The 14134-nt window shown below is 34.2% G+C and overlaps 2 protein-coding genes across 2 annotated transcripts; one reads left to right on the top strand and one right to left on the bottom strand.

Moving 5' to 3' along the window:
- Positions 1-852: 852 nt before the first annotated feature.
- On the bottom strand, positions 853-3032 carry LOC139102797 (protein FAM200A-like). Its single transcript, XM_070656937.1, has 4 exons — positions 2978-3032; positions 2573-2791; positions 1853-2458; positions 853-1769 (listed from the first exon to the last, which is right to left on the bottom strand). Exons 1-4 carry the CDS (start codon positions 3030-3032, stop codon positions 853-855), a joined length of 1797 nt encoding a protein of 598 aa, XP_070513038.1.
- Positions 3033-10801: 7769 nt separating this feature from the next.
- On the top strand, positions 10802-12793 carry LOC139102796 (protein FAM200C-like). The gene has a single exon (XM_070656936.1). It carries the CDS (start codon positions 10802-10804, stop codon positions 12791-12793), a length of 1992 nt encoding a protein of 663 aa, XP_070513037.1.
- Positions 12794-14134: the final 1341 nt, after the last annotated feature.

The following is a 14134-nucleotide window of genomic DNA, read 5'->3' as shown; positions in this document are numbered from 1 at the left end:
GGCTGCCGAAAACCTGTAACGGCCCGCCCGTCATAGATCCGCGTATCGATTACCACCGTACCGATCAAGCGCATACTCGCGCCAATTAACGCGTCATCGTGAATCTATTGTTAAATTCGTGTTCGTCCGGCGACGTCTCAATCACGCGTTCGTCATAATTGGCTTAAATGTATTTCTGTTTTATTAATTGAATAAAGCATCAATTAATTGTTACATAAACCACGTCTCGTGCATTCTCGGACCTCTCAATTCAACTCGCGAATCCTGTCCGCCCGGCGAGCACGTCCGGGCACTCTCGCTTGCAAGATATTCGCGGCCAGGAATTACGGTCGTTTCAAGGTGAGGATAGGAATTGAGTAGAAAAAACTATACGACGATAAAAGTTATGTTCGAGTAGACACTGTTAGCATTATTAATGTGAAAGCAACGCATTGCATTATTGTTATTCATATCATTATTAACAACAAAAATAAAATGCATAACTTTTTTATATAACAATAGTAATGTCTTCTCAAAAACAACCAAAGTCGTGTATTATGCTTTTACTACCCCTTTGAAACCCAAAAAATATAGTGTCTCTTACAGACATGGTGTCTCTTACAGACATGGTGTCTCTTACAGACATGGTGTCTCTTACAGACATGGTGTCTCTTACAGACATGGTGTCTCTTACAGACATGGTGTCTACTCATGACAATAATTAAATTAGCATTTTTTACATATTTTAAAACATATGCTATTAATTTTTTCTCACTTAATATGGTATAAAATAATATAACATGAAAATGCAATAGTATTATCTTCATTATTGTCATACGTGGAGTAGAATACTAATCTACTTTTCTTTTTAGTTTAACGTTTAGCGTACGAATGATCTGTGGATATTACAGCTGTGACTATTTCATTATTATTAGATGAAGATGCAACAGCATTATTGTCATCATTGTCGTATGCGGAATACAATGTTAAAGTACTTTTTTTTTTAATACAATGTTTAGCGTACAAATTGTCTGTGGACATTAAAGCTATGTGATTCTCATCTATACTCATATTTAAAATATTTTGTTTTTTTGTTCGTAATGCAGATTTTACACAAATAGCATTAACACTAGCCGAAGAAAGTTGATTACGTTTTTTCGTTTTTATATCTGTTAAAAATGAAAATACTCTTTCAGAATCGGCATTAGAATTTGGAAATGTTCTAACTGTATTAATAAGTGATTTTAAATTTTCATATCTCTGTATGTTATTTTTACTTTTAAAAATTTCTTTCCACATATTATCAAAGTTTAATGTTGCGAGATGCTGTTTCTCTGCATCTGTAAAATCTAAATGTATTTTAGACCATTCATTTTTCAAACCGTTCTTGTCAAAACCACCGATGGTTTCAGCAACAAAAGAAACGTCATTAAACGTAATGTCTCTGTGAGCATCAAATAACGCTGCATGTTGGAAGACTTTTAATTTAAATAAAAATTTATTATTTATTGGTAATTTTTTACAAATTTGTTCCGCTGCAGTAACATAAAATTCTAAACAATTTTTTCTTATAATATTTGCTTCATCCGCGTGTCCGTTATTAGATAAATCATCTAGATATTCTTCACAATCTGATCCTAAAGTAATATTTTCAAGAGGTTTTTGATTTTCATTTAAAGAAAATGTAACATTAAGTACATTTTTTAATACCTCTTGTTTTAAAAAATTTTCACACAATTGAATCAAAAGATGCATTAATTTTGGATGCAAGAGATGTATTCTTGTTTCAACTGCTTGAAAAAATATATTAAATTTATTAACAAAAATTGTAAAACATATTTTAAAAATAAGAAATATGCCTTTAAGTCTATACTTTGCATAGTACATTTTAAATTTTCAGCTACACTCGATTTCTCATTCACAATCATGTCAGTCAAGAAATGTTTTATAGTATCCCAAGACTCTAAAATTCTTTCAATACACATATGACGAGAAAGCCATCGCGTTTCACATAATCTTAAAAGTTTGTGGCTCGTTTCTTGAAAGCAATTGCAAAATTCACGAAAAATTGCTGAGCGCTTAGGACTACTATTAACATAATATGCCATTTTTTTAATAAAATCCTCGTAAACATGAGGTATTTTATCACATGCAGCATTTGCAACTAACGCAATAGAATGACATGGACATGAAAGAGTTAATACTTTTGAATTTATTTTTTCAAGCTGTGTTTTAAATGATAAATTTTTCCCTTTCATTACAGCTGCATTATCGCATGATAAAGCAACAATGTTTTGAAATGGAATTTTCAATTTCCACATTTCTGTTTTAAAAGCATTAAATAATTTCTTTGCACTGCAATCTTTTGCATCTAAATTTATTAATTTTACCAATTGTGAATGAATATTTAATGTTTCTGGATCAACGTATCGAACGTGAAACGTCATCCATTTTTCATTTGTAATATCTGACGTTTCATCTATAAAAATTGTAAATTTCGTATTTTGTAACGTTTCTACTACGCGATTTGTCTCGACTGGAGCTAAAACGTTCGAAATTATATTTGAACATTTTGCCGCGCTTAACTTCATACTTTTCAAGACATCGGGATCTTTCCCTACATCTTGAAAATAATTCAGAATTATTTCAGCAGTATCAAATGAAATATTTTTGTCAGCAATTAACGCGGCATATCGAATTTCCGCTATTTTTTTTCGATCATCGAAAGATAAAAATGTTTCATTATGTTCTGTGCATAACTCTGTGTTTGTTTCTTCATACTCTTTTAAATTATCAATGTGCGTTTTGGATTCTGCATGCCGATAAATATTTCTTTTAGTTACATATTTAAACGATTTCTTACAAATAGTACAAAAATATGAATTTTTATCGTCAAGTACTTCACGCAACCAAGGCTTAAATTTTGGAATATCAAGCCATTGTTTTCGAAAATTTATATTGTATACAGATTTTTTATCAGTATCTTCTATTGAAATACCGGAACTACTTGATGTATTCTTTATTATATTATTCTTATGGCATGCAGATTCCATATGCCTAGAAACATGTGACAAATGACACGAAAAATTTTTATTACATATAAAACAATGAAAAAGACTATTATTATCAGGAACTCTACCTATCCAAGATTTAAATCGATCGTCAAAAAGCCAACTGTCCGAAAAAACTGATTTCATTTTCTTTTTCGCGCCATCACATGCTTTAGATGCTTCCATTTTAATAAAAAAATATAATTTCAACAAAAAATGTAAAAATATAAATAATTCTAAAATATACCTTATTACTGCTTATCACTATTGCACCATTAAATTCTAGCTTATAATTTATACTAAGCCAGCAGCGTTATCAAGAGGCACGGTAGTGCCTCGCGCCAAGTATAGGCGCAGCGAGGTATATTAATTACAACTGTGTTCTTAATTCGCTGTACACCCCACAAAACACTTGTAAATCTACTATCTACTAATCGTACACTCACATTTGCAAAAACACGCGCCCGAAGAATCTCGACTAAACATCTAGATTCTAAATTACGGCAAAAAATAAGATACTACGATATCAACGCAGTACTTATTCGCGTCTTCGACGGTGCACGACTGACCAAAGAATCCGTTTCAATTTCCTAAATCCCAAGCAAAAGCGCGAAATTCGCGACGTGAGCTGGCTATCGCATAGTTTCAAAACGTATAACGAATAGCCATTGGATAGTTTGAAAAAATTTAGACCAAAATGAACCAATGGTCAGTCGTACGTATGTTCTCTTCTCCACTATTGGCGTTCACGTCGTTAAAATTTATTGGCGTGACTAAATGACCGCGGCCGCGACGTCGTCGACAGACTCGACGACGGCCGCGGCACAGCGCAATGAAAAAGAGTGAGAAAGAATGAACGAGTGAGTGAATAAGCGCTTTACAAAACGCAGCGACTTGAGTTTTCATTGTATCAAAATATTTTATTACCACGTATCAATGGACCGTATTACTATTGTATCAAAGAACTGTATTATTACGTCCATCAGCTAACCCATAAAAATTGTAAACACATACGAAATATAGTTTCAAAAGGCGCGCAAAAACCGATGCAATATACTTTCATATTCTACCCGTTCTAACAATTTTGTAAATTAAAAATATGTCGACAAATAATAAAAATTGGAAATTTTTTTTTTTATTAATAAGGCCCGGTTTTACCAACACACGAGTAAATCTAATCGGTTGGATAAACTTTCGGAATTGTAACTACCAAATAAAAAATTGATGATGAGGTGCAAATAAAAAATTAAAATCTGCATAACGCTGTAATCGATTTAATTTATTAAACATCTCTCGCTCAACCTTTATAAAATTTCCACCTATTCATATTTGACGAAAGTACTGTAGTTTTTACGTCGAAATCTGAAGTTGGATTACATTAAATTAACAAGAAATGTTATGCAACATTTTGAAAAATGTATAACAGTTAAAAAGTAAAAAGTTGTAGTACATTTACGACAAGCAAACGCAAGTATTATTTATTAGAAAAGGCACAGTCAGTTTTAAATTGATCAACATAGGCAACAAGTGGTCAGCGGCGGGCGGCGAACAGATCGAAAAAGCAAAGTATCGGCTAGGCATTACTCGGCTAAGCGAAACGGCAACGGTGGACAGCAGCGAATTCGTTGAGCAGACAACGCCGCACGCCGCGGATTGATAATCCTCGTTTTTGCGACATTTTACACGCGTACTAGGTCTAGGATTTTGACTAATAACAGGGAAATTATAGCAAGCTTTGCGAATTAACAAATTATTTTTATTCTCGGTTTCATATAATGCATCGCCGAATTTGAGTATTGCAATTTTACATCGTGAAAATGTTTAAACTGTTTAAATAATTTTTGCAAAAAGTCACTCATCGGATTCGGTCGTCGGACGATGCTGTAACGTTGTTAAAAAAAAATTATAAAAATCGGACACGCGATCTCGGAGATATCCATTTGTTAACTAGCAAAAATGTTCATATTGAAAAAAAGACTATACTATGTCACTCGCAACATCGTCCGGCGATCGAATCCGATGAGTGACTTTTTGTAAAAAATTGTTTAAACAATTGAAATGACTTCTTTTCAGTTTTTAAACAAAATATCTGAAACCCCGAATCGATAGCAACAACCGTTACCTAATAACGAGCGTTTACGTAGAAGATATTAATTTGTTAACTAAGAAAAGAAAATAGCAATTTAATATTTTCCTTTGGCAAATATTTAGCGATAAATAAGCAACAAAGCGTTATCTCGATTAAATTCCTTTGCGACCAACTTCATCTTCTTTTACTTGAACATTATTAAAAAAATGTATTATAATAAAAGCAGAGAGTAACAAACTTTTTCTTTGCCAATTACTTTTTAACAACAAATTAGCTACGAATTTATAAAAATTAACTCTGCTTATTTCGTACTGCTAACTTATAAGATAAAAATGATTTAGTTTAAAAAGAGAAGGATTCTTTATGAATAACAATTTATTTATTTTCAATTTTTATTTTACATGGTAATGATGGTAACATGGTAAGTTTTATAGTACATGGTAAATAAGAGCAGCCGTTCGCATTCGAGCGGTTACCATCATGCTTGCGCGATACCGAAACTACCGAGTTACCGACGACGCCGTGAAAGAGTAGGACAGATAGTGTATAGCTCTGGCCTTTTCCTCTATCCGACGGCAGTCGAAGCGCTGGCGTCACACGGACGAGCCTCTGCATCTGTACGCGTGGCCGGCCGCGATCGAAAGTTCAGCTCTCTGCCTCACACGTCAAATATCAACAGAGTCGATAAATCAAACAAACTGTCGATAAATCAATCCACGCCATCTAGTGATGCAAAAACGAAAGGGACATTTTTCGAGACGTAAAAATGACGACGGAGAATCTTAAATAATTTTACTCTTGTAACCAAAACAATTAACGCGATATCTTTATTTATAGACAACGGAGCGAATTAATAAGAACACTTTTATTATATAAGTCGACCCTAATCTATACAATAAGCCTATTAAGAAAGCGATTGGTTGAGCCGTTATTGAGATCTGGTAATCTATGGATTCTCAAAACGTCGTCTCGCGTATAAGAGGCAGTGCTTCGCTGCGCCTATACTTGGCGCGAGGCACTACCGTGCCTCTTGATAGATCCAGTTACCATTTTATTCATCGAATGCATCTCTTTATTCTTCTCTCACAGTGCATTGAACTTATTAGCTTTTGCAAATTGCATATGCAACGTTTTAGCAAACATTTGTCATCTGATACATCACCTTTATTCTTCTCGTACAGTGCTTTGAACTTATAAAATGCATAATTTGCATATTTTATATATCCATTGATCTCACTACAGTAAAATAATCTTATTGGCTTTACGTATGTGACTTTTAACGCTTATTCGCTGCCGCCGTTCTCACAAAATTATAATCCCACCCACCGGCGATGTATGGCTAATATAAAAACCACCGAATTTTTTCATGCATATATGTATATTAATTGTTCACTTAAACGTAAGCCGCAATTAAAAAACATTTTTATATAAAAATGGTTGATTTAAACGTAATTATGGACTTATCTGATGAAGAAGAAGAACAAGACGGAGGCCAAAATGTATTAATGGACTTAGATTTATCTGACGACGATGATAATTCCACATTGTCTGATAACAGTGACTATGTGAGTGATCAAAGTGAGGACCTCGAAGATCGCATATGTGTGACATTAAATTCACCGCGAATTCGCGCACTTAATGGGCAAACCAGACATTGTATCATAACTTTTTATTATTGCTCGTTAATTGGAAATACTGTGCTGTGTGCATCATGCATGATTAATTTAAATGATAGTGAAACAATGCAATCTATTGTCAAACATGAAATAGATATTTTCGGTGCATTATGTGGAAGATCATGCACCAATTGCAGACTTCCAACGTATACAATATTTCCATGCTATATATGTCCAATATGTGTTGCATATAATACATAGAAAGAACATTGCCGATAAAATCAATCTTGCTGATTAATGCATTTTATATTAATAATGATAGCAATTATAGTGGGGGCTTGTGTATAAATTCGAAGCCAAAATTAAACTACAGCATTAGTCGTATTCGTTCACGCTGAAAAACACTGCATACAAAATGGACTTCTACGTTCCAGCTGTAGCTAGCACATCATCATCGACATCATATTCAAATAATGTGTGAGTATTAATTTTGCACAAATTTTTTCAATTTTTTTATATAAAAACTTTTACAGCACCTCAACCAAACAACGCACTATGCGCTTGTTAAGCAGACGTTATGCGCTTACAGCCACTAGTTATAAATATCTCGAAATTGGTGTGAACGTTGGCTCGCAAAGTTATGTTGAGATCGCTATCGGTGACACTCGAGGACATGAAATTGTATTATCTCTCGAAGCTTGGAAGTCTCTTTGTGAATACCAGGAAAACATTCTGAATCTGCTTCATAATAAATTCAGAAATCCAGAAGATTTTGTACAACTCGGTTCAGTATCAGCACGACTCTATACCATGAATAATTTAAATCTTCTGCGATTGGAAGCCAACAAAGTACACATATTAATGACTGAGTCAACGTATCACAGGATGCTTACTCTCGATGACTGCATCACATTAACTTTTGATAGAATGACTGCAGTTCTCAATCAAATTGATGTCAAGTGTGCGCAATTCGCAAACATCACTTCAGCTGTGAAGAACCAATCTAATGTTGTAGATGCAATACGTGCTAGCAATTTATTTGATAGAAACCAATTTATTGATTGTGAGTTGTTAGCTCTTGTCTTTAGCATATAAAATATATTAATAATTATTAAAAAATTTCATTCTTATGTACTTTTCTTAATAAATACAACGTTAAAAGAAATATTACTTGTAATTGTAATTGTAAATAGTGTTTAAATGTAAATATATAAAATATGTAATAAAGTAATATTAAAAAATTTTGTTTTATTTTATTATCTTTGCTGAATGTATGCGCCACTGTTCTTAATAAAATAAAATTTCTACCGTCTCCTGATCTTGCTACGTTTGCATTTTAATTTCTCGGTATTATGGTCTCGTCACCTGAATGTAGTCTCGCCATCAAATGCGCATTGAAAAAAATGCATTCTTTTCGCATAAGCATTTTTTATGCATCGCGATTATGCGACGAGCTCGTAGCTGCCAGTCGTGAACGAAACGTATCGCGAGATGGATAATTGCAACTCAATTATCCATCACATTTTTAACCGCGAGATAGGTGCGAAAAACGTATTCAGTTCGGGCGGTTTGTGGTGCAACACGCAAAAAAAGAACAACGTCGCGTTGCTGGACGTATATCAGGGCGACCGGTTGCACGAGTACGTCCGCACAAGAAAAGTCGACGAGGTTGTCGTCGACAGGACACCAAGAGTTGGCGACGACGGGGCGTACATTGTAGACAAGCGTCTACATTTGTGCGGCCATACGAGGCGCTTTGCGTTCATCGACGACGACCTACCGTCCGTCAAACGAAAGCGGCCCAACTAATTGTTGAGCAAAATTTTATATTTTTAAAATTTTTTATTTAATTTTCGGGGACAATGCGCGGATTCTCGGATGCGTAAAGATGGTCGGTGCGTAATAAAAATGGTCGGTGCGAAAATGGGCGGTGCGTAAGATTTTCGCTGACATGCGAGTTTTAATTCTTGGGGCAATGAGTGGAGCGCGGAGACGGGGGAAGGATCTACAGCAAGAGGAGCGCAGAGAGGAGTTTTAATTCTTGGGGCAATGAGCGGGGCGCGGGGACGGGAGAAGGATCTACAATTCTTGGGGCAATGAGCGGGGCGCGGGGGCGGGGGAAGGATCTACAGCAAGAGGAGCGCAGAGAGGAGTTTTAATTCTTGGGGCAATGAGCGGGGCGCGGGGACGGGGGAAGGATCTACAGCAAGAGGAGTGCAGGGAGGGGGAATTTCACTGGCGTAGAAACATAAGAGAAAAAGAGTGGAATGACTCGTTCGTCTCTACGCCTGTGAGATTCCCCCTCCCTGCGCTCCTCTTGCTGTAGATCCTTCCCCCGTCCCCGCGCCCCGCTCATTGCCCCATGGATTAGAACCCGTGTTTATTCCCTACTGGCGATAGAAGACGATCTGAAAAACGCGTACGCGATACGAAGCAGAAAAACGGACAACACGTTCTTCGTGCACTCATTTCTTTTATAATTCTCTGAATAAATTAAATCGCGTCTTCGTGTTGAATCCCTCGTTTTATTTAATTGTTCCAACCATCCTACAATATTGTACACCGTGATGCAGTTGTCGTACGCGTCACGGACAACTTCGTATTCCACTTCCTTCCAGCCTTTCAAAGATTTATCGATGATTAATTGATTGAAATGCGCCAGAGCCTGTTGCGCTAACGTTTTCAGCTCGTCCTTCGTGTTAGCGAAACCCGAACCGAGACCGCCAAGCGAAAAGGCCGCGCGTGCCATTACGGGGTAGCCTAATTTTTCAGCAGCTTCTAATGCCTCTTGAACTGAGCAAGCGTTGCTTGCCAGATATTATAGTTTCTGATTTCACGATCGTTCGTGACGTTAGCCAGAGAATGGCACTGCGTATTTGCAGATCGTTATTAAGACACAATGCGTGCTTAATCTTTGTCTGATGAAACAAAGAAAGGGCTAGCAAGAAGCTAGATCTCTTTAAAGTGCGTATTGGGCGACGCGACGGCGCCGGGAAGGCTAGGATTTCGTTTCCGATATTTATTAATTATTTTAAACTTATACAACCTGTATACAATTTATACTGTATAAGTAATTCGCGTAATTCTCAATCCCCCCAAAATTACTTTTTTTTAAAAGAAAGTATAAAAAAGCGCCAAGTATAAGCGCGCAAAATTAAAATTGCTACAAAATAAATAAAATTACAATCAAAACTAGAGCCCCCAAAAAGAAATTAAACGTTTACTGTAATATTGAATACTTTCTATTAAAGTTATGAGATCAAATAATTACGCCAAGAACCTAAAGAAACTAGAAAATTTTAAACAGAATTATCTGAAAAGTGCCATCTCGATGGCGGAAAAAAATTCCGATCTGGTGATAGGCCTTGTGTGCCAGTCTAATCTCTCGGCACAACCCGGACTGCTTCAGCTAACACCCGGTGTCAAGCTAAAAAAAAGTTGCGATGGACTAGGCCAGCAGTACAACGATCCGCGGTCTGTTGCAGTGATGTTAAATGGGACGGGTTTTTACGCGCATGCGCGGCCAATAAGGCCTCAGTTCTGTATACCTTACTAAACGTAGAAGATCCTTAAAAAAGGGCACGCGTATATATTTGTATATATATTTAATTATACATAATTGATAAATATATAAATAAAAACAATATTATTTATAAATAAAATAGTCAAATTATTTAAAAAATATAATAATAAATATTATATACCCATCTAATATTTGATCTTACAACATCTGATGAGTATGTTATAGGCAATGCACATTTTTATATTTTTTTAATAATAAGGAGCCAATGTAAATTAAAATTCCGTAATTCTACATTGAAATTATATCAAAAATAGATGAATATTTATATTAACTTCAAGTCCTTACATATGTCACTAAATGTAATCCCGCCAAACACTGATTCTTCCAATCAACGAGCAGACAAATATCGAGCTCGCCAATCGCCGAGCCTGCTAGCTCGCCAATTGTCGAGCTTGCTAAGCACTGTTGGCGGTAAATGCAGTAATGAGTGACAGACAACGTAATTTTGGTTAAGGTAAGAATAAATAAATTATTTATTTTTAATATGGCTTTGAACGAAAAAGGAGCAATTAAGAAACGTAGAGTTAGAGAATTTCAATATTCGTGGTTAGATGAAAATATTTTTAAAGGATGGTTGGCTCCTTACCATCAAGAAAATAAAGCATTATGTACTGCATGTAACAAGCTCATCAGATGTAATAAATCTGATTTAGTACAACATTCACAAACGGTCAAACATATAACTAATATTAATTTAAATAACAAAATTTATAATGAAAGTCCCAATGATAAAATAGAGTTAAATCATAAAGATAAAGTTAAACGAGCCGAAATTAAATTAGCTGCTTTTTTCGCGGAACATAATACTGCTTTTAGTACTGCCGATCTCTTAATTCAACTTTTGAAGGATATTTGCTTGGAATCGAAAGTTATTCAAGATCTCAAACTCGGTCGGAATAAATGTAATAAAATTGTTAAACACATTATAGCCAAACGCGAAGTAGAAAAATTAATTAACAATCTGCAGATTTGCAAATTTTCAATTTTAATTGACGAAAGCACCGATATATCCGACTCAAAATTAATGTGTGTTCTTGCAAAATACGTTTCGCCTGGCAATGGCCAAGTTATTACTCAATTATTAGAATTAGTAAGTTTAGACGCAAGAGATTGTTCAGCCAATAAACTTTTTAAAACTTTCAAAGATCTTTTAAGCGAAAAAAAAATTCCTATTTCAAATATTGTCGGGTTAGCTTGTGATAACGCATCGGTAATGACGGGATGTAATAATTCTTTCGCGCAAAATCTAAAACTAGAAGTTCCTAATTTAATTGTTTTAAATTGTATTTGTCATTCTTCCGCTTTAGTAGCTAGTAAAGCTTGTCAACAGATCCCGTCATTGTGTGAAAATTTAATTCGCAATATATATTCTTATATTTCCGGGAGTGCCAAAAGAACGGCAATTTTACAAGACTTCCAAGATCTCTTCGAAGTGGAAAGAAACAAGTTATTAAAATTATCGGAAACTAGATGGCTCGTATTACATCAATGCGTTTTAAGAATTTTAGAAAATTGGGACGTTTTAAAAAATTATTTTATATTAGCAGTAGTAGAAGATAAATTACAATCGGCAGACGTTATTTTAAGTTCATTAAATAATAATAAAATTAAAGCCTATTTTTTATTTTTAAAATACGTGTTAAATTTTTTTAATAATTTTAATGGATTGTTTCAATCACGAAAAATTTTAATACATAAATTATATGTAAGTAGCCGACAATTGATTCATCAATTGGCTCAGAATTTTATGACCGTAGAAGCATTAAATAATATTGAAAATATTAATATTAATAATGATAAACAAATTTTAAATTTAGAAAATGTATATGTAGGACCGGAATGTGAAAAGTTTTTAGAATTATTATCACATGAATGTAGAGTAGATTTTAAATTAGTTTGTCTAAATTTTTATAAAATTGCAGTTCTAGAAATGCCCAAACGTTTACCGTATAATGATTCTATTTTTCAATCGTTAATGTTTCTAGATCCAAAAATTGCTTTATATAATGAAGGTAGAACAAAATTTAAAGATTTAACAGATATTGCCGCGATATTAGTAAAAGATATAGATATTTGTAAATTAGCTTATGAATGGCGAATTCTACCTTCAATTTTTGATAACGAACAAAAAAAAGAATTAGAAATTTTAGAAATAGATATTATGTGGAACAAGATATTAAATCATACAAATTTTAACGAGGAAAAGACTTTTCAAAATTTAAAATTCTTAGTAGAAATCGTTCTTTCTTTTCCTCACTCAAATGCCGAGGCCGAACGAATTTTTTCAATGGTAACGGATATTAAATGTAAAAAACGAAATCGGTTAACTAATGATAATGTTTCTGCTCTTTGTGTAGTTTGGTCAAGTTTTCAAGCGGACGGTATTAATTGTACTAATTTTGAAATTGAGCGTAGGCATCTAGAACTGCATAATTCACATAATTTATACGATAGCACATCTGATGAGGCTGAATAATTTTGCTTCAATTTTTTTTCTATTTTTTGCGTAAAATACTATACCTAGCCACAATTTTTCTAGTCAATTTAGTCATCACGTTGTAATTATTTGTGCAATAATATTTTTCAGTATGTTTCAGAGTAACTTTATTTTAAAGAAATTATTTATATAATATATTAAAATGTATATTTTTTATTTATTAATAATAGTTTATTATTTTGTTTTTTGTGTTTTAAAAGATTAAAATTAAATTTATTTTATTTTATAATTATTATAGACGTTTTTTTTATGAATACTGGTAAGATTTTCGGCGGTTTTCCTTACCCTAGCAACAAATGTTGGTATTCTGTACAAGATTCCGCCAAATAAAATATTTTATTTTAAACATATATTCTGTTTTATTAATTATTAATGTCTCCCTTTCCTTATTTACATAATATATTTAATATTATACACAAAATAATTATTTTTAATAAAATGTGTATGGGTACTTAAAAAACCAAGTTTTATTGTAACGTGTACAGAACTGAGGCCTTATTGGCCGCGCATGCGCGTAAAAACCCGTCCCATCTAACATCACTGGTCTGTTGTTAACGCCGGCGCTGATTTAGCAATCGTCGGCAGAGGAATTACAGAAGCACCTTATGGCTACTTGAAGGCAGCTTTGGAATGCATACGAAGAGCGAATAAGCGTAGGCAATATGTGATAAGACTATTCTAATTAACTGATACGTGTGTATATGTATATATATATATATATATATATATATATATATATATATATATATATATACAGGGTGTCCGAAATATATTAGCAATATTAAAACTGTAGAGGGAAACAGATTTGGAGACACAAAAATTGTAAAATTTGTAACCATTATTGAAAAAAAAAGTAATTTGTCTAGCGCAAGAGCGACAAGGAAGCTGCGCGTGAGTGAGCGCGACAGGCGAATGGTTAGGAATGGCGCCGTCGCCTGTCGCGCTCACTCACGCGTGGCTTCCTTGTCGCTCTTGCGCTAGACAAATTAATTTTTTTTTCAATAATGGTTACGAATTTTACAAATTTGTAAAGGACTTTTTGTCTCCAAATCTGATTCTTTACCCACAGTTTTAATATTGCTAATAATATTTCGGACACCCTGTATATACAGGGTGTCCCATACCTCATGACCCACCCGGGAGATACGGGTAGTTCTAATTGAACAAATACCATTTTTAATTTGAGCGTTTATTTACGAGAAATCAACGTTTGAAAATTTATTATATCTGACCGAGAGCGAGACAATGCGACGACGCGCGAGCGAGCGGTGCGGCGATACGCGAGGCGTGGTTAAAAACATCATACGAGCGAGACGATGC

Source organism: Cardiocondyla obscurior, linkage group LG05 (genome assembly GCF_019399895.1).
Source record: "Cardiocondyla obscurior isolate alpha-2009 linkage group LG05, Cobs3.1, whole genome shotgun sequence".
Lineage (NCBI taxonomy): Eukaryota > Metazoa > Arthropoda > Insecta > Hymenoptera > Formicidae > Cardiocondyla > Cardiocondyla obscurior.
The sequence above is the reverse complement of the archived record's forward strand: the minus strand, read 5'-3'. Positions and strand labels throughout refer to the sequence as shown.